The sequence below is a fragment of the Syngnathoides biaculeatus genome, chromosome 13 (genome assembly GCF_019802595.1).
Source record: "Syngnathoides biaculeatus isolate LvHL_M chromosome 13, ASM1980259v1, whole genome shotgun sequence".
Taxonomy (NCBI): domain Eukaryota; kingdom Metazoa; phylum Chordata; class Actinopteri; order Syngnathiformes; family Syngnathidae; genus Syngnathoides; species Syngnathoides biaculeatus.
The window spans coordinates 23,989,508-24,015,648 of record NC_084652.1 but is presented as its reverse complement, the minus strand read 5'-3'; the positions used below and the strand labels follow the sequence as shown (position 1 = coordinate 24,015,648).

Sequence of the window (26,141 nt, the reverse complement as noted above, 5' to 3'; positions counted from 1 at the left end):
GCCTTCAACACAAGCAAGCCTCTTCGACTCTCTTGGAAGGCAATATTGATGAATGTGTGTGTGTGTGTGTGTCTGTGAGACGGGACTGCACAGGCGTGTGGAGCAGTGAGTGAGAAGGGATAGAAACTCAGAGGGAGCAGTTGCTAGTGTTTACAGTTTACAAGTTTAGTGAGGGCGAGGAGTAGTGTTTAAGAGAGGATACGTTGATTCTGAGTGCTTAAAAGAGACAAAGCCTTACGAGCAGCCAACCAGTGCTTCGTACCATTATTTTTCCCCGCCACCAAGGCATCTCCTCTGCGTTTCCCGACCACGGTCAGGCGACTGTTGCAGGAAAGATTAACAAAGGCTTTAAAATTAAAGATTTAAGTAAATGTGTGTATTGTTGTAATCTTGGTCTCAAATATGGAAACTATAGATACTGTTTACATATTTTAATCAGCAGCACAGTGTTTTACATATTTTAATCAGCAGCATGGTGGCTCAGGTGGAAAGCGTTGACCTCACAGTTCTGAGGTCCAAGTTTCAATCCCAGCCCCGCCTGTGTGGAGTTTGCATGTTCTCCCCGTGCCTACATGGGTTTCCTCCGGACACTCTGGTTTCCTCCCACATCTCAAAAACATGCAACATTAATTGGACACTCTAAATTGCCCCTAGGTGTGATTGTGAGTGCAGTCTCTATGTGCCCTGCGATTGGCTAGCAACCAATTCAGGGTGTACCCTGCCTCCTGTCCGTTGTCAGCTGGGATAGGCTCCAGCACTCCCTGCGACGCTCGTGAGGAAAATGGATGGATGGATGAATATTTTAATCATTCTGGTACTCAGATACACATACATGTAAATACCTGGTGTGTGTGTGTGTGAGCGCACGCGTGTGTGGTGGTGGCGGTGGGGAGTCCTACTTCGCAGTTTTTCACATTCCGCGGGGAATCCTCGTCCCCATTAACCGCGAAAAATGAGAGATTACTACAGGGGAAAAAAAACATCACTTCTATTTCGATGACAGATGGTCATTTTGTCTTTTTTTGTTCATTTCATTCGTGAGCTTAGCTCGCTGCGGTAACTTGTATGAGAGCCACTGGCCATCCATGCAGCAACGTCAGACCAACAAGTCACTGAGTTTGGAATGTTCCACCTGGCGTGTCGAGTTGTCGCTGGAGAGGAAAAAAACGATTCTTCCACTTAACAGGATTTATTGGATTTGACAGATACAGATGAGTATCCTCAGCTTGTTCAACAAGAAATTTGAAGTTATTGCTTCTTGGAGTTCGCCGAATTCAGGAAGAGTTTGCAATTCATGCAGCAGGAAGTGAAGAATCTCAGATGAGATAATACCACACTGTGATCAAGCATGATGTCGATATCAGCAGAATGACAAATTCTCGGATTGCAACAAACTTTTGAAATAAGCTATGCTGGATATTCAATAACGAAACATATGAGAATCTCATTTCTGGTATCACAGAAAATTTTATAGATTAAATTGCCTGTGTTTAAGATAGAGGAAGATACAGTCAACAAGATTACCTTTAAACGTGTCGACTGGGAAGCCCTCATCCAGGAAACCCACCATATTCTATCATTCCAAAGTTTGAACGCCTTTAGCAGAAAGTGTTTGCAAAGTCCCAAGGTTGAGACCGGAACGGTACATCATTTAGAATGAATGATCAATCCCCCCTTCCCCTCCAAGCGGGTTTCCTGACTCAGACGTGATTTGACTGAATGGAAACAAAAAAGACTGAAAAATAGCCGGGGGTCTGGGGGCTGCAAGCATCATCAAAGGATGATCAAAGAACGATCAATTTTTAAAAGTTTTATAAATGTATTATGAAATATATCAAGTACATCTATAAATAAATGCTATTCTGTTTTCAAAATACACAATATGATTATTCAGGTGCATACCTGTACTCCAAAAAATGACACATTCAAATACAAATTCAACTAAGTAAACTATTAGAAGTGAAACTAAATTGAATTCAGATTTGCATCATGGCATGCAAGCGTGCTTTCAAAACGTGTATATTGTATCCATTCAAAAATGTTTTAATTTCTTGTTTTAATAATTGATTGAAACGCATGAATTTGACCATTATGTCATGTTTCGTTATCAGTAAACAAAGACATTTTCACAAGTAATTGCTTCTGAACTGTCAGCTCGTTATTGACCTGTCTGCAACTGGGGTTGGTTGTTTTGGTGGATCTTGCCTCTCAATACCAGGAGTAGTGGAACTAAACAAGGGATGAAGTTTGTAAGGTTTGTTGGCCTTGGGTTAATATCCGAATGTGCCAGCTATGGAAAAGTTTGTTTTCCTTGCTTCCTTGTGTTTTTGTCTGTTCGTGTGAACTAACAATGCCTTGAAACCTCTTGATACACAGTCAATAGTATCCTGACATCACATGCACAATGCTTTACCAAGTCGATTGATTTTGCGAATGAAGTCGCTTAACAGTGGTAACTTCCTTCTTTCCAACGGTATAGACGATTTCTCGTTCCATCAAATCCCATCGAAACTTATTTTTGACATTTCTATTCATTTCTTTCACTCACAAAACGTCTTTCCTCTCGAGCACCGCCATTGTGTACACTTGCAAATGGGGCCATTATCTACCTGTTCCACATTCGACCAATCAACAGACGCCACATCACATCACATTTTCCCCCTCACTTGCAAAAGTCAGATCAGAAAATGAACGAGTGTGGATTCTGGCATAGGTTATGGTCAGAATATTGCAGAAAAACAGAAAATATTTTTCTTTTGTCTATGCAATTTAAAAAGACGGAATTCCGTCTATAAACGGAAAAGTCATGTCTGTGACTGTTTGTGCCTATCCACCAAACAACAGTTTAGAGTACCCACCCTTTTTTGAGTCCTAAGAGGGAGTGCTGGAATGCGCTCCCTCTGGGGATTCTAATATTCTGCTGGGAGACCTGGAAGGGTGTGATTGGGAATAACGGGAGATGAATACTTCTGAACAGTCTCGAGTGATTCTGGGTTACATTTAAAATGAAGCCAAACAATTCCATGTCTTTATTGCAAATGGGGTTTAGTGAATTAGAGAATAAACTGACAGAAAGCAAAAGCATGACACTGACACAGGAGAAAATGCCTACCGAGGCCTCAAGGTCGCTCATGAACTCGAATTGGCTCTCCAGTCCAAGGTTTTCATGGGAGGTAGAAATAACCATGAAAAAAAAAAAAAATCATGCCTGAGCTACTGGTGGGAGATCCACAGTGAGGCATAAACAAGTGCTGAAAACTGAGGCTGTCAGGCATTTTGACATTCAAGAGTATCCTTCACGGTTTTTAAAGTGGAATACTGCAGTTAAATGGGAAGGCCACTCATTGAAAATAATGTATCGATCATTGGCACTGTAACTTTTAAATAAATATTTTCATCAGATATCAAAGCTTGTTTCTTCTTCTTTTCCTTTCGGCTTGCCCCGTTAGGGGTCGCCACAGCATGTCATCTTTTTTCCATCTAAGCCTATCTCGTGCATCTTCATTCTAACACGCACTGTCCTCATGTCCTCCCTCAAAACATCCATTCACCTTTTCTTTGGTCTTCCTCTCGCTCTTTTGCCTGGCAGCGCCATCCTCAACAGCCTCTACCAATATACTCCTTCTCTTACCGCTGGACCTGTCCAAACAATCAAAGTCTGCTCTCTCAAACCTTGTCTCCAAAACATCCAACTTTGGCTGTCCCTCTAATGAACTCATTTCTAATCCTATCCAACCTGCTCACTCCGAGCGAGAACCTCAACATCTTCATTTCTGCTACCTCTAGTTCTGCTTCCTGTTGTTTCTTCAGTGCCACCATCTCTAATCCGTACATCATGGCTGGCCTCACCACTGTTTTATAAACTTTGCCCTTCATCCTAGTGTAGACTATTCTGTCACATAGAACAGCAGACACCTTCCGCCAACTGTTCCACCCTGCTAGGAACAGTTTCTTCACTTTACCACACTCTCCATTGCTCTGTATTGTTGACCCCAAGTATTTGAAGTCATCCACCCTCTCCATCTCTTCTCCCTGGAGCTTTACTCCTCCTCCACCCCTCACATTCACGCACATATATTCTGTTTTACTTCGGCTAATCTTCCTTCCTCTCCTTTCTAGTGCGTGCCTCCATCGTTCTAATTGTTCCTCCGCCTGCTCTCTGCTTTCACTGCAGATCACAATATCATCTAGTCCAAGGGGATTCCAGTCTAACCTCATCTGTCCATTACTGCCGCAAACAGGAAGTGGCTCAGCGTGGATCCCTGATGCAGTCCCACCTCCACCTTAAATTCTTCTGACACACCTCACCGCTGTTCTGCTGCCCTTACACATGTCCTGTACTATTCTAACATATTTCTCCGCCACACCAGACTTCCGCATGCAGTACCACAGTTCTTCTCTTGGTACTCTGTCAAAGGCTTTCTCTCGGTCTACAAAGACACAATGTAGCTCCTTCTGACCTTCTCTGTACTTTTCCACAAGGATCCTCAAGCCAAATAATGCATCTGTGGTACTCTTTCTAGACATGAAACCATACTGTTGCTCGCAGATATTTCTGTCCTGAGTCTAGCCTCCACTACTCTTTCCATTAACTTCATTGTGTGGCTCATCATCTTTATTTCTCTATAGTTTCCACAGCTCTGAACATCGCCTTTGTTCTTAAAAATGGGGACTAGCACACTTTTCCGCCATTCTTCTGGCATATTCTCTCCTGCTAGAATTCTATTGAATAAATTGGTCAAAAACTCCACAGACACCTCTCCAAATTGCTTCCATACCTCCAATGGTATGTCATCAGGACCAACTGTCTTTCCATTTTTTATTCTGTGCAGTGCCTAACTTCCCCCTTACCAATCATTGCCACTTTCTGGTCATTCACGCTTGCCTCTTCAACGCTACCTTCTTCTTCATTCATTAACTTCTCAAAGTCTTCTTTCCATCTACTTAGCACACTACTGGCACCAGTCAACATATTTCCATCGCTATCCTTAATCACCTTTACTTGCTGTACATCCTTCCCATCGCTATCCCTCTGTCTGCCCAACCTGTAGAAATCCTTTTCTCCCTCTTTCGTATCCAACCTGGTGTATATTTCGTCATATGCCTCTTGTTTAGCCTTTGCCACCTCTACCTTTACCCCCTACGTCGCATCTCAATGTATTCCTTCTGCCTCTCCTCAGTCCTCTCCATGTCCCACTTCTTCACTCATCCTTCCTTGGATGGCTTCCGGTATTTTGGGGTTCCACCACCAAGTCTCCTTCTCCCCTTTCCTACCAGAAGACACACCAAGTACTCTCCTGCCTGCCTCTCTGAGTACCTTGGCACTAGTATTCCAGTCTTCTGGTAGCTCTTCCTGTCCATCTAGAGTCTCACCTCTTTTCGAAAGGCCACACGACATTCTTCCTTCCTCAACTTCCACCACCCGATTCTCTGCTCTACGTTTGTCATCTCAAATTTTCCTACCCGGTACCAGAGTCATCCTACACACCAGCATCCTATGCTGTCGAGCTACACTCACTCCCACCACAATCTTACAATCATTAGCCTCCTTCAGATTACATCATCTGCACAAAATATAATCCACTTGCGTGCTGTTCGCCAACATGCCCATTCAAATCTGCACCAATCACAACTCTCTCTCTCTGGGATGCTCAGGACTACTCCATCTAGTTCCTTCCAGAATTTCTCTTTCAACTCGAGGTCACATCCTACCTGTGGGGCATAGTCGCTAATCACATTATACACAATACCCTCAATTTCAATTTTCAGCCTCATCACTAGATCTAATACTCTTTTCACCTCTAAGACATTCTTAGCCAGCTCTACCTTTAAAATAACCCCTACTCCAATTCTCTTCCCATCTACTCTATGGTAAAAGAATTTAAACCCTGCTCCTAAGCTTCTAGCCTTACTCCCTTTCCACTTGCTCTCTTTGATGCACAATAAAACAAAATCAACAAAAATCATGTCAACTAACTCCTGAGCTTTTCCTGTCATAGTCCCAGTCTATGTTAAAGTTAGTCAGATAAACGCAATCAAATATACAAAGTCAACACATACAATACACAATTTACATCCTACTTAATCTTTCTTAATCTTAATCATTTAAGGTTGTTTATATTAGCAGTTTTGAATGTTCCCAGTCACTGACAATTTGGCGAGTCATATGACCTGCGTGGGCAGATGTGATATGTCATGTGTTCAATCTGAGGCTTGGTATGTTCCTACACAGTTATTGTCAGCGCTGATTTCTTGGATTTATCCTCATCTGATGAAGAAATAGAAGTATCGGTTGATCGGGAAGAGGGTGGAATACGTCCGTACAGATTTGAGACTCGCTCGCAGCCGGGCCCCGGTGCTCGCTCGTGGCCTGCTTCTTTGTGAGTTGACGATAAATTCGAGAAAGTGGCGACGACAATAACTGTGTAGGAACGTAACCGAGCCTCAGTTTGAGCACATGACACGTCACATCCGTGTATGTAGGTTGTGTGACTCGCCAAAATGTCAGCAACCGGGAACATTCAAAATTGCCAATATGAACAACCTTAAATGATATCTGATGATAATTTTCATTTTAAAGTTACAGTTCCAATGACATGACCTATCTGATACATTATTTTCAATGAGTGCCCTTCCCCTTTGTCTGTTTGCATCCAGTGGTTAGCCAAAAGAATCAAAACCACTGAGCCTTTATATGTGGAAGAGAAAAAGGAAGTAATATTGACTCTCGTGAAGTTTGAGAACAGGTTACATTTCAAAAGAAGTAAAAAATGCTCCGCCAGAGTTCAGGAAAGTTGCCATGTAATCACGGACTATCAGCTCAATCAATTTCTTCAAGATGGTATAATCAAAGTGGGAGGACAATTGAGACATCTATCACTTGAATTTAGATATCCAGTAATAGTCTCTAAAGATAGTGCTGTTACACAATTGAAAGTCGGTGATGTGATCGTTAAAGAGGAGGACATCCCACGCAGAGAGTGGAAAATTGACAGGATTACTGAAGCACGTAAAGATTAGGATGGGTTAGTGGGGAAATTAACACTAAAAATGGGGGAACGAAAATCAGGAAAAAGGGGAGAGCCCCTCACCTAGCCTTTCATCGTTCAAATGATAAGAATAAGAATAAGCTTTATTGGCCAATTGTGTAAAAACAAGGATTTTTTTCTCCAGTAGTCGGTAGTCATTGTATGTATGAAAGAGACCCCGGGGACGACCCAGGACACGGTAGAGAGACTGTCTCTCGGCTGGACTGAGAACGCCTCGGGATCCCTCTGGAAGAGCTAGAAGAAGTGGCTGGGGAAAGGAAAGTCTGGGTATCCCTGCTGAAGCTACTTTCCCCGTGACCTGACCTGGAGAAGAGGTAGAAAATGGATGAATGGATGGATGGATATAAAGATGGTTCATTGTGAATTGTATTGTTTGTGCTCTTCAGTGCCGCCCGAGTGGCTCCCTGGAGCTTTTTCAAAAATGTACAAAAATGGGAAAAGATGGGGCAGAAAAATATATTTTTTGTTTTAATCTGATTTCTGTAGGACAATCACAACACAAAACATTCTTAAAGGGTATCTAAAGTCTTTAACGCAATTATTGCTTATATTATTTATTTTTTTATAGTGAATTAGAATCTGAAATCTGTGATGAAGGAAACTTATTTTTAAATTATTGGCAAAAATTAAACCGCACATTGCTGGATTCGCTGGAAATACGCGACCACATTGTGGAAAAACCAGAATAGGGATGTGATGTCAGAAGTTGTGATAAACATGGCGGCCATGCGACTCCATTGAAAGAACGACATTGAATTTTCTGATAATTCCAGCGATGAAAATGATTCTGAAGGGTCCCACGAAGATGGTGACGAATATGAGCTTTATAAAGGCATTAAAGATTATCAATTTGAACTAGTTAAACAGAACACACGTTCAAATGCAAACAAAATAGCTGGCGATGAAGGTGCTGATCAAGCACTCAGACCCAGGTAGGATGACATGCCTCGTGTTGGAAACAATGACTTCTTAGCATTTGTGAAGTTTTGTTTATGTAGCCATAAGGTGATAAATATTGATGGCTTCGATATCCTCAATGTATATACCAAGTTTTCAGTCTGGTTTTAAAATTATGCAAACACCGTGTATTTAGTCTAAGTTTGTATATTTTCACAAATAAGGATTTTAATGAACGAAATCCATTTAAAACGTAATTTGAGAGCAATAGCTGGTCACAACTTTCTTCACCATAAATATAATTTCACATGGTAAACTGATGCCATAACCAGATGGTACACAGACCAGTCCATCCCCATTTTAGTCACAATTTTCCCCAAGATGTCATGAGCAAAACCGCTAAACTTTATACGGAAAACTGTAAACCGGTATCTTGTGGTTTTAATTGGTCACTAAATGCTTAAAATATAAATATAAATAAGGTCAATGGTTCTGTATACTGGACTTATATGGGTCTTTGAGCTGTAGAAGTTTGGGAATGTGAACAGGTTTTGAAATGTTTATTATATCCACAGGTGTACATGTAAATGCTGCATATACCAATGGAAACAACAGAAGAAAGTTGTTGCTACCAAGAGAGTCAAAATATTCACCAGAAGATGGCAGATTAACCAGACCATCTGCTGCAGTGCACCCCAGGTTTTATTGCCAGCTGTCTGAACTCATGAGTACTTGAGGTTGCCGATCTCCAATTCAGGCAACAGTATCAGCAGTGTCTGGATTTTCCACAACATGAGTAAGACCTATTTTAAAAATTATTAATATTAATATTTCTCCAAATTAGCCCAGCTTTTTGCCATTTACATTTTTCCAATTGTTTACATTATTATTGTTCCTGCTAAAAGCAGCATTTGTACAAGCAATGCTTGTTCAAAGAAAGTCCTACTCTGGAAAATTATCCAGAGTATATTTTTTTCATTTTCTTTTTTCTATACTGCTTATGGACAGCATTTGAGTTGGTGTTGGGGAATTGTAGGTAGAAAAAAAACACATGCCACTTCCATCCTGCTGTGTGTCCAACATTTGTGGCGGATGGCCAAGAGTGCACAGGATTTAAATGGTTTACATCTTGAGTTTTATTTGTTTTGTCTTTGTGTAAATATTGATCCATATGTTTGTTTATGAAGTAAACATACACAACGCAACTAAAATCATTGCAATTTTATTGAACTGTATGCTTACATTGTGTAGAAATATGTTTCATAACATTTTCACTGAATGCATATTTGGTCTGTCAATATGAGCAGCTTGAGGCCACCTGAGGTTGAAATACATGTTGCGGTATTCTCTCTGCTGTTGGAAAGATACAGTGAAGAAAAGTATTTGAACACCCTGCTAGACTGCAGGTTCTTCCACTTAGCAATCATGGAGGGGTCTGAAATTTTCATTGGAGGTGCATGTCCACTGTGAGAGAGATAATCTATAAAAATCCAGAAATCGCAATGTATGATTATTTAACGATTTGTGTGTGATACAGCTGCAAATAAGTATTTGAACACCTACCAGCGACAATTCTAACCCTCAAAGACCTATTAGTCGGCCTTTAAAAGTTTACCTCCACTCCATGTATTATCCTGAATCAGATGCACCTGTGTGAGTTTCGTTCGCTGCATAAAGACACCTGTCCACCCCATACAATCAGTAAGACTCAAACTTGTAACATGGCCAAGACCAAAGAACTTGTCGAAAGACACCAGCGACAAAATTGTACAACTCCACATGGCTGGAAAGGGCTATGGAAAAATTGCCAAGCAGCTTGGTGAAAAAAGGTCCACTGTTGGAGCAATCATTAGAAAATGGAAGAAGCTAAACATGATGGTCAATTTCAATCGGAGTGGAGCCCCATGCAAGATAACACCTCGTGGGGTCTCAATGATCCTTAGAAAGGTGAGGAATCAGCCCAGGCCTACATGTCACGGCTTGGTCAATGATCTGAAAAGAGCTGGGACCACCGTTTCCAAGGTGACTGTTGGTAATACACTAAGACGTCATGGTTTGAAATCATGCATGGCACGAAAAGTTCCCCTGTACCAGCACATGTCAAGGCCCGTCTTAAGTTTGCTAATTACCATTTGGATGATACAGAGGAGTCATGGGAGAAGGTTTTGTGGTTAGATGAGACCATAATGAAACTTTTTGCTCATAATTCTATGAACCATGTTGGGAGGAAGACTAATGAGTTCCATCCCAAGAACACCATCCATACTGTGAAGCATGGGGGTGGTAGAATCATGGTTTGGGGGTGTTTTTCTGGAAATGGGACAGGACGACCACACTGTATTAAGGAGAGGATGACCGTGGCCGTGTAGTGTGATATTTTGGGGAACAACCTCTTTCCCTCAGTCAGCGCATTGAAGATGGGTCATGACTGGGTCTTTCAACATGACAATGGCCTGAAGCACAAAGCCAGAAAAACCAAGGCGCGGCTCCGTAAGAAGCATATCAAGGTTCTGGCGTGGCCTAGGCAGTCTCCAGACCTAAAGCCAATAGAAAATCTTTGGAGGGAGCTGAAACTCTGTGTTTCTCAGCGACAGCCCAAAAACCTGTCTAATCAAGAGAAGATCTGTGTGGAGGAGTGGGCCAAACCTACCCTGAAGTTTGTGCAAACCTAGTGAACAACTATAGGAAACGTTTGATCTCTGTAATTGCAAACAAATCCTTCTGTACCAAATATTAACATTGGTTTTCTCAGGTGTTCAAATACTTATTTGCAGCTGTATCACACAAATTATTTAAAAAAAAAAAAAAAAATTCATACATTGTGATTTCTGGATTTTTCTTTTTAGATTAGCTTTCTCACAGTGGACATGCACCTATGATGAAAATTTCAGACCCCTCCATGATTTTTAAGTGGGAGAAGTTGCAATATAGCAGGGTGTTCAAATACTTATTTTCTTCACTGTATGTGTTCCTTTCTCAAGAACGGGCACGTCAGTCTAGCAACTTTTGGAATGTACCAAAGATTGAGATTCAGCATCTGCTGGTTCGATGTCAATCTCTTGTGCAGAAGATGCTTCCTGCAACATCTGTAATCAATCCAGAAAAATAATGTTCAAAGCTTATAAAATGAGAAAAACAAATGTGTAGATAAAGCACAGGTCTATTTTAATGTATTTCATGGTTAAGAAATTATTTTCTATAAGATGCAAACAGGTCTCTTATTCTGTGAGTGACTAGCATGTAATACTGCTTGTTTTTCATTGTAGTATTTTATTAAAATAAAAAACCCTGCACAAATAAATAAAAGGTTTGTATCCAATAATTCATTTTCTTAACCGGTTATCCTCACAAGGGTTTGCGGGAGTGCTGGAGCCTATCCCAGCTGTCAACGAGCAATAGGCAAGGTACACCCTGAACAGGTCAACGCTTTCCAGCTGCTCCACCGTGCCGCCAATTGTACACAATATTATCCTGTTTTTCTAGTTGACAATGATCAAACGCTTCACGGTAATAATGTTTTTCGCTAAGAACAAAATATGCTGCTCTCATTCAACCATGTCAACAGTGTTCAAAGTTTTCAGGAAATAAAACATGATCAACATACCTCAGCAACTTGTCTTAACAAAACCTCTTCACAGTTTTGGTACTTTCTGTGGGAGGGCTGAGCTTGTCGAACTGTGTCCAGGTTCAGCAGCTGATCCAAGTTTGCGTTTGGTCCCTTTAACAACACCAATCTGTTCAGGTGTTGGAACTGGCTGTATGGTAGGCACTGATCTAGAGTTTAAGTTTCTTACATTTAAAACCCATCTCAGACATGACTCCGCCAGTAAAAGAGTCCGGGGGTGAAATGTTCACTGCATATAACAGACTACTGACCGGGTTTGGAAAAATTAGCTCTCTCCATTTGCGCATACCTGACACACTGTCTTCTGAGGCTTGGGTTTATGGAAAAATAATGTAAACTGACCAGAATAATTGGAATTGCTACAAAAATTGAACCACTCACGTCTTCACCATTTTTACGGATTGGTTTTACCTTACAATTACTGAGGAATTCTCAAAATAAATGGGTTTTTCTTTGGCATCACCAAGCAATGCTATGAGTCTAAGCTAGTCCCACAACAGCAGGTCTCCTAGCTGTGATGCCAGAGGTAAGCCACAGGAAAGGAGGCGTTTTTCAGCTACGGGAAACTAGGTCAAAGTTCGCAGACTTTAATTAATCAATACTTATATTTTTCGGTAAAAACATTGAACAGGCTATGAATTTTATGGTACAGTTGAATATATATTTTCATCTAGGTAAGATCATTTGTGTTCAAAAATTGACCTTACATTAACATTTTCCAATGCTGTAAAAATTTGTGGAATAAATATTAAATGTCAACATTTCTGTCAACGAAGATTTGCATCAAAGCCTCGGATGCCTGCTTCTTTGAGCTCGGCGTGGCAGGTGCCTGTCGCAAATAAACCAGGGGTCTGATATGTCGTGGATGGCAAAGGAAAAGAGAATGATAGCTGAGGAGAACAGCAGATTGAACAGTTCTTGGATAGTAGCGTAAGTGACAAAATAGAAGATATTGCATTTTTCCTTGCACTCACTTAGCATTTATTGAAAACTAAAGAGGATAATATACAGAAATCAACCGAGAAAACCAATGTTAATATGTGGTACAGTGGCCTTTGTTTGCAATTACAGAGGTCAAATGTTTCCTGTAGTTGTTCAAGTTTGCACACACTGCAGGAAGAATTTTGGCCCACTCCTCCACACAGATCTCTAGATCAGACAGGTTTCTGGCCTGTCGTTGAGAAACATGGGGGTTTCAGCTTCCTCCAAAGATTTTCTATTGGGTTTAGGTCTGGAGACTGGCTAGGCCACGCCAGAACCTTGATATGCTTCTTACAGAGCCACTCTTTGGTTTTCCTGGCTTTGTGCTTCGGGCCATGGTCATGTTGAAAGACCCAACCATGACCCATCTTCCATACTGACTGAGGGAAAGAGGTAGTTCCACAAAATCTCACAATACATGGGCGCGGTCATCCTCTCCTTAATACAGTGCGGTCGTTCTGTCCCATGTGCAGAAACCCCCCCAATCCCCCAAAGCATGATGCTACCACCCCCATGCTTCACAGTAGGGATGGTGTTCTTGGGATGGAACTCATCATTCGTCTTCCTCTCAACATGGTCAGTGGAATTATGACCAAAAAGTTCCATTTTGGTCTCATTGGAACACAAAACTTTCTCCCATGACTCCTCTGTATCATCCAAATGGTCATTGGCAAACTTAAGACGGGCCATGACATGTACTGGTTTTAGCAGGGGACCCTTTCGTGCCATGCATGATTTCAAACCATGACGTCTTAGTGTATTACCAACAGTCACCTTGGAAATGGTGGTCCCAGCTCTTTTCAGATCATTGACCAAGTTTTGATGTGGAGGCCTGGGCTGATTCCTCACCTTTCTAAGGATCATTGAGACCCCACGAGGTGTTATCTTGCCTGATTGAGATTGACAGTCATGTTTAGCTTCTTCCATTTTCTAATGATTACTCCAACAGTGGACCTTTTTTCACCGAGCTGCTTGGCAATTGTTCTGTAGCCCTTTCCAGCCATGTGTAGTTGTACAATTTTGTCTCTGGTGTCTTTGGACAGCTCTTTGGTGTTGGCCATGTTGCAAGTTTGAGTCTTACTGACTGCATGGGGTGGAGAGGAATCTTTATGAAGCTAACAACTTCACATAGGTGCATCAGATTCAGGATAATACAGGGAGTGGAGGTGGACTTTTAAAGGCGGAATAACAGGTCTTCGAGGGTCACAATTCTAGCTGACGGACAGGCGTTCAAATACTTATTTGCAGCTGTATCACAAATCGTTAAAAAAACGAACGAAACGAAAAAGAACTTGCAATATAGCAGGATGTTCAAATACTCATTTCCTTCACTGTATATTGATGGTTGGTTGTTGTTGCTATTTTTGTAGCTTATTTATTCATTTAGCAAATCTTATGACTTTTCACTTTCGTTTTGGTAACGTATGCGAAAGGCGTGAGAGAGATGAAAGAGAAATTGCAGAAAGCATGTGATCGTGTGGTGGAATTCTGATTATCAATATATCTACTGCTGGTTTAAAAGGCGCACATGCTATGTTATATAGTATTCTGTTTGTCAAAATCTTTTGTCAAGGATGTGATTGTAATTTCATAAAATACTTTCATCATTTTAGTTTTCACGCTGTTCCATAACGAACAAACCTTAAGAGATTGTGGACATGAGTAGAAAGAGTGGTTCTTTACCGGAATAGATTCTAATCTAATTTCTTCTCGTAAATAAAAGAAATGCCTCAGCACAGCACCTCGGCTTAACCACTCTACCTCAGTGTGGTATGACATGCTACAGATGTGTTTTTTTTTTTCCTCTGAGAAGGCTGTCAAACTGACAGTCATTTAAGCTTCTGGATCGGATGAAATTAACAGTTTTGATGACCACATTCATTGTTATCCATCTTTTATGATTTGAAAAACAAACCTTCTCCTGTTGCAAAATACAGTTGAAAAGTCCAAAAATTACATTCTCCATTTACACATTGCACTCTCTCTCTGAACTTTGTCACAGCACCTGCTTTTTTTCCCCCGATCTTTGAGGCTGCATCATCTGTAGCCAGACTGACATCATGGGACCAGTCCAATGCAACCCTGTCCAGCGCTACGACAAGTGCAGTGAAAATATCAGCTACTGTCGTTGTAGGTTTCATTGGCACAATCTCCATGAATTCTTCAGTGACGGTCAATGTGTCATCATCTCCGCGTATGAAAATGGCCATTTGTGCAACTTCTGCAATGCATGTACTTTCATCAATTGCAATGGAAAACACAATAAATGACTTTGTCCTGTAACTGGCTGTCCAAATCCACTGACAAATCGGAAATCCTGTCTGCAGCTGTGTTTCTTGTCTGACTTATATTTGCAAAATCCTGGTGCCTTTGAGGGAATACAATCGCCACTGCCTTCATCATGCATGTTTTTAACTCACCCTCATGAAATGGTTTTGAAGCCACTGGTATTTCATTAGCAATGACGGAGTGAGCCTTTGCAACAGCATCACTAATGTCGCTGCTGTGAGTAAACAGACTGCTGTTTTTTCAGACCCGCCAACAATTCATTTACCTTCTCTCTTCTCCGTTGTCCCTAAAAGTTGTCATATTTGTCGGCATTAAGACTCAAAGAGAGGCGATGAAGGTTATATTCCTTCAGCACTGTAAAATACTGTGAACCGCTGGAGACAAGTTTCCTGTGTTGTTACATACATGGCCATTAAAGCTGATTCTGAACACACCAAATCATACAGGTTGCCCATTTACTTTCGTGAATAAATAAAAGGATAACCATTTTTCTTGAAACTCTGTTCAGTCTCTCTTTTTTGACAAAGACATTTTGGGCTAAAGCACACATTAAAAGTAGAATCTGTAAAAAATAGCGCGGGCAGACACAAAGCAGCTCATTCCAAATCAGCGTTGGACTTACTTGCACTGCACTGGTATAAACGATTTGCTTATTTCACATAATTGATATTGAACAGCAGTTTCTTTTAGTGAAAAATTACATCTCATTTTTATGTCCATGCCGTATTTTATACTTTATAAAATCATCTCGCAGGCCGGATTAAACCGTTTTGTGGGCCTAATCCAGCCCGCAGGCCGTACGATAAACAACCCTGCTCCAAGTTATTACTGTTCGAAAGGACAAGAGTTAGTGACTTTTACCTGAGATCCGTGACATTTTGTTGGAGAAGTAACACTGCTCAAGATCCTCAAAATGAGCAGTCAATCTTTTCCTCCTTGATGCTAACGTGCTATTGTACCAGGTCTGCCTTTTCCCCTGCATTTAAGAAAGGTTTTGTCAAATCACAAAACATGGGAAATAGAGAGGATGTTAAAAGACAAAGTGAATAAAATCATTCATCTTACTTACCTGGCCTGTTCCACCAAATTCTGGCGGCTGATTATAGTTTGCTGGCTCAATTATACTACTACAGCTATAAACAAAAGAAGAGACACACAGCTATTTATCTTGGAGAATCATAAAGATTTAAGATTAAAGTCAAATAATAAATTGGAACATTTACCCAAAAAAAACGACAAAAAAAACCCGTCCCCCATTGAAAATCTGAGGCACATTGCGAAACGCTGACAACGGATACCCCGGACTGTTGAGGAATTGAAGTTGTACATGACGCAAGAATGGGAAAATTTCTCCTCCAAAAATTTTAAAATTAGTGCCTTCAGTTCCCAAATGTTTATTGAGCATTGTCAAAGGGAAAGCTGCTATCACACAGTGGTACACATGCCCTCCAAGTTTTTTTGGACAGCATTGCTGCATGTATCAAATTTAAAATGATTGCAAATTTGAGAAGGTTTTTCAGTTTGAACATCAAATGTTCATGTATTTAGTGGAATATAGACTGAAAAGCACGGGGCTCAACCGGGCATAGCCCGAAAGCGTAACATGGTTCCCCCTTAACATGGGCTCACCACCTGTGAGAGGGGACACAGGGGTTTGGTGTGACGTGAGCTGACCTTGGCGATCCGATCCTTGGCTATAGAAAAAAAGTTCTGACTTGATATAGCCGGACTCACTTCTGTGCTCATCATGGATTGTCCATAACAAAACGAACACCATGTTCAGGCTTAAGAATGTCCATGTACATGTCCACCTGGCAATAGTACCGGAGATGTGGTCGTAAGGTGGTCGGTGCCTGTCGTGGCAGCAACCCACGAACACGTTGGACACCAACAATCAAGGATGCTGTTAAGCTGAAGACGGAATCCTAGCGGGCATTTTTGGCCTGTGGGACTCCCGAGGCAGCTGATAGGTACCAGCTGGCCGAGTGGAATGCAGCTTCGGTGGTCACTGAGGCGTGGGAGGAGTTCGGTGAGGCCATGGAAAATGACTTCAAGACAGCTTTGAGGAAATTCTGGACCACTGTCTGGCATCTCAGGAGGGGGAAGTAGTGCACCGTCAACACTGTGTATAGTGGGGATGGGGCACTGCTGACCTCAACTCGGGATGTTGTGAGTTGGTGGGGAGAATAATTCGAAGACCTCGATTCCACCAACACACCTTCCCATGAGGAAGCTGAGTCTGGGTGCTCTAGGCGGGGTCTTCTATCTCTGGAGTTGAGGTCACTGGGGTGATTAAAAAGCTCCTTGGTGGCAGGGCCCTGGGGATGGATGAGATTCGCCCAGAGTTCCTAAAGGGTCTGGATGTTGTGGGGCTGTCCTGGTTGACACACCTCTGCAATATCGCATGGACATTGGGGACAGTGCCTCTGGATTGGCAGACTGGGGTGGTGGTCCCGCTTTTTAAGAAGGGTGACCGGAGGGTGTGTTCCAACTATAGGGGGATCACATTTCAGCCTCTTTTGTAAGGTCTATTCAGAAGTACTGGAAGGAGCATCCGTCGGGAAGTCGAATCTTGGATTCAGGAGGAGCAATGTGGTTTTCGTCCTGGCCGTGGAACTGTGGGCCAGCTCTACAACCTCCAGGGTGCATGGGAATTCGCCCAACCAGTGTACATGTGTTTTGTGGACTTGGAGAAGGTGTTCGACCGTGTTTCTCGGGAGTCCTGTGGAGGGTTATTTGAGAGTATGGGGTACCGAACCCCCTGATACAAGCTGTTTGGTCCCTGTATGACCGTTGTCAGAATTTGGTCCGCATTGCCGGCAATAATTTAGACTCGTTTCCGGTGAGAGTTGGACTCCGCCAAGGTTGCCCTTTGTCACCTATTATGTTCATAACTTTTATGGACAGAATTTCTAGGCACAGTGTGTCCAGTTTGGTGGCCTCAGCATTGCATCTCTACTCTTTGCAGATGATGTGGTTCTGTTGGCTTCATCAAGCCGTGATCACCAACTCTTGTTGGAGCGATTCATAGCAGTGTGTGAAGTGGCTGGGATGAGAATCAGCACCTCCAAATCAGAGACCATGGTCCTCGGTCGGAAAAGGGTTGCGTGCCCTCTCCGGGTCGGGGATGAGATCCTGCCCCAAGTGGAGGAGTTCAAGTATCTTAGGGTCTTATTGACAAGTGAGGGAAGAATGGAGCGGAAGAACAACAGACTGATCGGTGCAGCGTCTGCAGTAATTGCGGACTTTGTATCGGTCCATTGTGGAAAAGAGGGAGCTAAGTCGAAAGGTGAAGCTCTCAATTTACCAGTCGATCTACATTCCTACTCTCATCTATGGGCACGAGCTGTGACCGAAAGAACAAGATCCCGGATACAAGCGGCTGAAATTAGTTTCCTCCGCAGGGTGTCTGGGCTCACCCTTAGAGATAGGGTGAGAAGCTTGGTCATCTGGGAGGGGCTCAGTGACGAGCTGCTGCTACTCCGCATTGAGAGGGGGCAGATGAGGTGGCTGGGGCATCTGATTCGGATGCCTCCTGGATGTCTCCCTGGTGAGGTGTTCGGGCATGACCCACCGCAAAGAGACACCGGCGACGACCCAGGACACGCTGGAGAGACTATGTCTCTCAGCTGGCTTGGGAACGGCTCGGGACCCCTCCGTAAGAGCTGGAGAAAAGGCTGGGGAAAAGGAAGTCTGGGTATTCCTGCTGAAGCTGCTTCCCATGGAACATGACCCGGAAAAGTGGTAGAAAATGGATGGATGAATGGAAAGACTTGAAAGTATTTCCATGTTATTGTTTTCTGCTTTTAATTTTACACAAAGTCCCAACTTCATTGTCATTTTGCAGATTCAATAACATTGGGTTGCAGTAAAGACTGCAACATGCTGCCAATTTTTTGTTTTGAGTTTGTCACATTTCTGATGGGACAATTATTATATAACATAAATTACTCGTCGACACATTGGAGTTGTCTCACCACACTGCACCATTTGCACAATCGACTGAGGAGTATCTGCAGCATTTGCACAATAGGTATTGTCCCCCATTATCGCACAACTACCATATTTTTTGGACTATAAGTTGCTCAAGCCCAAAAAATGATGAAGAAGGAAAAAAAAGTCACACTGGAGTATAAGCGGCATTTTTGAGGGGAAATTCTTTTGATAAAACCCAACACTAGGAACAGACATTTCATCTTGCAATGCAATTTAAAAAAAAAAAAAAAAAAAAATAGAGAACAGGCTGAATATGTGTACGGTATTGCTAACATGTTACACAATGCATAAACAATGAACTGAGAACGTCCCTGGTATGTTAACATAACATAGCAGTTATTCAGATAACTATAGCATAACGAACATGCTAACAAGCTTACCAAACCATCAGTATCGCTCCAAATTAATAAATCCAATAAAATCTTCATTCTCTGTGTCACTTCTAAACAACTCCACCAACTCCAGAGGTAGACGACCCACCGATTCCTTTTCTACGTCGCTTTTATCAGACTCATCGTCAGTTGCAGATACAGTACAACTAACTTATTCCAACGTTTCTGAATCCCGACAGGATAGTTTTGATTGTCATTGAAGACCATACTTTGTTGCGCGAGCCAATGAGTTCCCGGAAAGTTACATGGCATATTGATACACCTGATACACAGGCCTAGAGCATTCTCTTGCGGTTGTCATTGTGAAAATAATGGATAAGTGGCTCAGAAAATGGATGTATATAATAATGTTAATAATTTCACATATAAGACGCATCCTTGGTAAAATTATGAAAAAAAAGAAAAAAAAACCTTAATGTCCAAAAAATACCATAGTCACTTTAAACTGCATACAATTCTTGAAATCTTGGCGCCCTTTGCACCCTGGTCATTGCACTGGACTATTGCTCTATTTGACATTCAAACTGCTCTAATAGCCGATCATTTTTCACAATTATCCCCACCTCCCCCTCAAAAATGTACTGCTGTTGCCATATTACTAGGAATATTTATTGCTCTGTGATTGTTTTGCAATATCTATACGTCTCAAAAGTATTTTATCAATTGACAGACTGTTTTCGTATAATAGCACATCCAACAACTGGAGACAAATTCCTTGTGTATTTTTTACATACTTGGTAAAATAAAGATGATTGTGATTCTGATTGGAATTGGGGTTTTATACATACAGGCATAGATCTGTGTTGTGGTGGTTTTTTTTTTTTTTTTTGGATGGGGTCCAGCTGTACCTGGGAGATGGCGAGTGGGCTTCAACATTGGGAACTGTACACTCTGCCTCCATTGGAGAATAGATTCCGCTCATTTCCTGGAAAGAAAGATGAAGAAAATGTTTGGCTGGCAATCTATCGATCCATCTATTATAATAAGCAGAGCTCCTGCCATTTTTAGGGCCCCAGTCAGAAAACTGCAAAGTCCCTCTTGTATTTGTAGAAATTATTTTAATTAGGGGGCGGCACAATGACGCATCTGGTTAAGAGTGTTGGCCTCGCAGTTCTGAGGGCTTGGATTCCCCGCCCTCGCCTGTGTGGAGTTTGCATGTTCTCCCCGTGCATGCGTGGGTTTTTTTCCCAAGGCATTCTGGTTTCCTCCCACATCCCAAAGACATGCATTAAATGAAGAATCTAAATTGCCCCCTGGTGTGATTGTGAGTGCGATTGTTGTCTGTCTCGATGTTTTCTGTGACTGGCTGACCTCCAGTTCAGGTTGTACCCCACCTCCTGCCCAATGATGGCTGGGATAGGCTTCAACAGTCCCACGACCCTTGTGAGGATAATCTGCTCAGAAAATGGATGGATATTCTACCAGACCCCAAGCCATTATGTGTGGAGGCGAGCCAGACTACATCTAGTTTCAACTTGTCGACCTCACACGACTGCTTGGGCTCCTTCCCTGCCAAAGACATTCCAGGTCCCTAGAGCCAACTTCTGTGGCCAGGGATCGGATCGACACCCTCCCGGATGACCGAGTTTCTCACCCTCTCTCTAAGGGAGAGCCCGGACACCTTGTGAACAAATAGTCATTTCGGCTGCTTTATCCGGGATCGTGTTTTTTTGGTCATAGGTGAGGGTAGGAATGGAGATCAACTGATAAATTGAGGTTTGCCTTTCGACTTAGCTCCTTCTTTACCACAACAAACTGATACAAAGTTCACACCACTGGAGACGCTGCACTGGTCTGCATGTGAATCTCCTGGTCCATTCTTCAATCAATCGTGAACAAGACCCCAAGATATTTGAACTCCTCCACTTGGGGCAGGATCTCATCTCCGACCTGGACAGGGCATGTCATCCTTTTCCGACTGCTCATTGGACTCAGATTTAAAGGTGCTGAATCTCATCCAAGCCGATTCACAATTGGCTTTGAACTGCTCCAGTGAGAGTTGGAAATAACTGCTTGGATGAAGCCAACAGAACTACATTATCTGCAAAAAGCAGAGATCCAATACTGAGGCCACCAAACCATACCCCTTCTATGGCTGGAGATTCTGTCCATGAAAGTTATTAACAGAATCAGTGACAAACAGCAATTTTGGGAAGTCAGACTTATTGCCGGCAATCCAGACCAAACTCTGACACCGGTCATACAGGGACCTAACGGCTTGTATCAGGGGGTTCAGTACCCCATACTGGCAGAGAACTCTCAAAAGTACTCCCCAAAGTACATGGTCGGATGTCTTCTCCAAGTCCCCAAAACACATGTAGACTGGTTGGGCGAACTCCCACCCTCAAGTACCCTACTTTACTGTGGGTGTAGAGCACATTGCTCTTCCTGAATTTGACATTTGACTTCCTGCTGCACCTACCTCTCCAGCATCGCTGAATAGACCTTAGCAAAGAGGGAGAGTAGTGTGATACCCTTGTATTTGGAATAAACCCTCCTGTCCCCCTTCTTAAAAAGCTGAACCACCACCCAGTCTGCCAATTCAGGGGCACTGTCCCCAATGCTGATGTGATCTTGCAGATGCATGTCAACCAGGACAGCCCCACAACATCCAGAGCCTTTAGGAACTCAGAGTAAATCTTATCCATCCCCGGGGTCTCGCCACCAAAGGTGTTTTTGAACCACCTTGGTGACCTAAACACCAGAGATACGAGAGCCTGCCTCAAAAGAACCCAGACTCTGCTTCCTCATGGGAAGGCGTGTCATTGGAATAGAGGAGGTCTTCGAAGTATTTTCCCCACCAGCATACAACGTCCTGAGTTGAGGTCAGGAGCACCCAATCCTCACTACACACAGTGTTGACAGCGCACTGCTTCCCCCTCTGGAAACACTGGATGGTGGACGGTGGATACAGTTTCCTCAAAGCCATCTTGAACTTGATCTCCATGGCCTCACTGAACCTCCCATGCCCGGGTTTTTGCCTCAGCGACCACCATACCAGAATTCAGCTTGGCCAACCAGTAGCCATCAGTTGCCTCTGAAAACCTTTGGGCCAAAATGGTCCAATAGAACTTCTTCAGCTGGACAGTGTCCCTCACTATTGGGAGTCCAATGTGTTCGGGGATTACCCCCATGACAGGCCCTGAACACATAACGGCCACAACTCCAGTCAACAGCATCACCAATGGAGGCCTGGAACATAGTCCACTCAGACTCAAAATATGAGCAAAGTTCTGTCAGAGGTGGGAATTGAAACTCCTTCTGACAGGGGATTCTGCCAGCCATTCCCAGCAGAGCCTCACAATAGATTTCGGCCTACCACGTGGGAGTGGCAACACCTTCGGGGTTACTCACCATCCGGTGGTGATCAGTTGACAGGTCCACCCCTCTTTTTTACCTCAATGTCAAAGACATGCAGTTGAGTCCGATGATACGAACACAAAGTCGATCATCGAACTGCAACGTAAGGTGTCAAGGTGACTAGTGCACACGTGGACACCATTATGCCTGAACATGTTGTTCATTATACACAGTACATTATTATCACAACCCGTGATGAGCACATCTGAGCACAGAAGACAGCAGGAGAACACTGCTAGGGTTCTGATCAGGGGGTGTTCTTCCCAATCACGCCCTTCCCGGTCTGTCATTGTACACTTGAGCATTTAAATCCTCAAGCAGAATGATGGAGTCCCCAGCAGGAGTGCTCTCCAGCACTCCATCCAAGGACTCCATAAAGGTAGGCACATACAACTGTCAAGACCACCAACCCCCCACCCAAATACTCTCATCCACTGGGGTGAACCCCAAAGTAACAGGCGCCGAGCCAGGGTGCAATAAGTATAAACCCACACCTGCTCAGCACCTCTCACCGCAGACTCGTACCAGACCCCAAGCCATGTGTGGAGGAGATCCCGACTTCATCTAGTTGGAACTTGTCGACCTCACACAATAGCTTGGGCTCCTTCACTGCCAGAGCGGTGACATTCCCAGGTGCCTAGAGCCAGCTTCTGTGGCCAGGGATCGGATCGCCAAGGTCCTCTCCTTCTGTCACCGCTCAACTCATACTGAACCCGACCCCTACAGCCCCTCCGATAAGTGGTGAGCCCATGTAAACGGTGAGAGTGGGGCTTTGCTTATCCACGTCCCGGCATAAGAAAGATCAATTACTTCTATTAATTATAAGATTTCATGGAGCCAATGCAGCCCTATTGGTATACAAACCAGTGCAATCTGGAGCCTGGTCTCAAGCTTGGATAAATACACATGGTTGCATCGGGAAGGGCATCGGGCTAAAAACTTTCCTAAAGAATTCCCAAGAAAGTGTTCATCAAACGAATCTGATTAACAAAGCAGGTCCCCGGCACCTTTAACCTGTCGCGCATTGGTGGGTCGAAGCCAAATAAGGAGGAGGAAATCGGATTTGTTGGCAGAAGAAGAAGAGGAATGCACAGAGCCTACAACTAAGTCTAGGGACTTTGAATGTTGGGACAATGACAGGAAAAGCTCAGGAGTTGGTTGACATGATCCGGCGAAAGGTTGATATATTGTGCATCCAATAGAGCAGGTGGAAAGGTAGTAAGGTTAAGTGGGCAGGGTTTAAATTATTTTACCAAGGGTGAGAAATGGCTTTCTTTCAGCTTGTCCCTTTCGGGGTTGCCACAGCGTATCATCTCAGATGGACGCATATATATATGTTTGGCACAATTTTTACGCCGGATGCCCTTCCTGACGCAACCCTTCTCAGGGAGTGGAGGCCCCAGTGAGATACGAACCCACAACCCCTGGTTTACCAAACCAGTGCTCTAACCACTGAGCTACGGAGCCTCCCCTCTATGAGAATTAGACTAGGGGTTATTTTTTAGGAAGAGCTGGAAGGTTTTTGAGGGGGAAAAAAGTATCAGATCAGTGATAAGGCTGAAACTTGAAATTGAGGGTGTTATGTATAATGGGATTAGTGGCTAAATCCCACAAATAGGATGTGACAGAGTTGGAAGACAAATTCTGGAAGGAACTAGATGAAGTAGTTATGAGCATTCCAGACACAGAGAGAGTTGTAATTAGTGCAGACTGTAATGTACATGTTGGTGAAGGAGACAGGGGAAATGAAGAAGTGATGGGTAAATACGGCATTCAGGGAAAGGATCTTTTAGGGATGGATGGTGGACTTTGCAAAGAGCATGGAAATGGCAGTAGTGAACATATTTTCCAGAAGAGGCAGGAACATAGGTTGACCTACAAGAGCGGAGGTACATGCACGGAGGTGGACGACATTTTGTGCAGACGATGTAATCTGAAGGAGGATACTGACTGTGAGGTAGAGGTAGGGAAGAGTGTAGCATGACAGAATAGGATGGTGGTGTATAGGATGACTGGTGGTGGGGAGGAACATTAAGAAGACAAGGGTAGAGGAGAGAACCATGTGGTTGAAGCTGAGAAAGGAGGAATGTTGTGCGGCCTTTTAGAAGGAGGTGAGACACGCTCTCAATGGACTTGGTGGTGGAAACCCAAAATACAGCAAGTCATACAAGGAATGAAGCTAGCGAAGAAATGGGACACAGAGGACTGAGAAGAGGTGAAAGGAATACATTGAGATGCGACATCGGGCAAAGGTAGACATGGCGAAGACTAACCAAGAGGCATATGATGACTTGTACACCAGGTTGGACACAAAAGAAGGAGAAAAGGATCCCAACAGCAACCAGACAGAAGGATAGAGATGGGAAGGATGTGCAGCAGGTCAGGGTGATTCAGGATGGAGATGAAAACGTGTTGACTGGTGTCAGTCGTGAGCTAAATAAATGGAAAGAATATTTTGAATTAATGAATGAAGAAAATGAGGGAGAAGGAAGGGTAGAAGAGCCAAGTGTGGTGGACCAGGAAGTGGCAATGATTGGTAAGGAGATAGAAAGGCACTAAAGAGGATGAAAAATGGAAAAGCATATGGTCCTGATGACATACCTGTGGAGGTATGGAAGCAATTTGGAGAGGTGGCTGTCGAGTTTTTGACAACTTACTCAGAATACTAGCGGGCAAGAAGATGCCCAAAGAATGGAGGAAAAGTGTGCTTGTTCCCATTTTTAAGAACAAAGGCGATTTGCAGAGCTGTGGGAGATATAGAGGGATAAAATTTATGAGCCACAAAATGAAGTAATGGGAAAAGGAGTGGAGGCTTGACTCAGGAAAGAAGTATCTGGAAGCAACAGTATGGTTTCATGCCTAGAAAATGTACCTCAGATGCATTATTTTCCTTGAGTGTGCTAGTGAAGAAATATAGACAATATCAGAAGGAGGTACATTGTGTCTTTGTGGATCTAGAGAAAGCCCATGACAGAGTACCAAGAGAGGAATTGTGGTACTGCATGTGTAAGTCTGGTGTGGCAGAAAAATGTTAGAATAGTACAAAATGTGTATGAAGGCAGCAGAACAGTGGGTGAAGTGTGCTGTAGGTGTGATAGAAGAATTCAAGGTGGAGGTGGGACTGCATCAGGGATCAGCTCTGAGCCACTTCCTCTTTGCTGTGGTAATGGATAGGCTGACAGATTAGGTTAGACTGGAATCTCCTTGGACCATGATGTTCGCGGTTGATATGCAGTGAAAGCAGGGAGAAGGTGGAGGAATAATTAGAAAGATGGAGGCATGCACTGGAAAGGAGAGGAATGAAGATTAGCCAAAATAAAACAAATATATACTCGGGAATGAGACTGCAGGAGGGGGAAGAGTGAGACTCCAGGGAGAAGAGATCGAGAGAGTAGACGACTTCAAATAGTTGGGGTCAACAATCCAGAGCAAATGTGAGTGTATTCAGCAAGTGAAGAAACAGGTCCAAGCACGTTAGAACAGCTAGCGGATGGTGTCTGGTGTGTTATGTGACATGTGAGAATGAAGGGCAACGTTTATAAAACGGTGGTG

General features: G+C 43.1%; 1 protein-coding gene across 1 annotated transcript in view; it reads right to left on the bottom strand.

Moving 5' to 3' along the window:
• Positions 1-26,141, bottom strand: part of cop1 (COP1 E3 ubiquitin ligase) — a 77,461-nt gene that overhangs the window by 17,683 nt on the left and 33,637 nt on the right. Inside the window, exons 8-10 of the mRNA XM_061838211.1 lie at positions 20,078-20,154; positions 15,911-15,974; positions 15,703-15,817 (exon numbers count right to left, since the gene is read on the bottom strand). Of these exons, the coding sequence (XP_061694195.1) occupies positions 15,703-15,817; positions 15,911-15,974; positions 20,078-20,154 (256 nt within the window). The remainder of the gene's footprint in view (positions 1-15,702; positions 15,818-15,910; positions 15,975-20,077; positions 20,155-26,141) is intronic.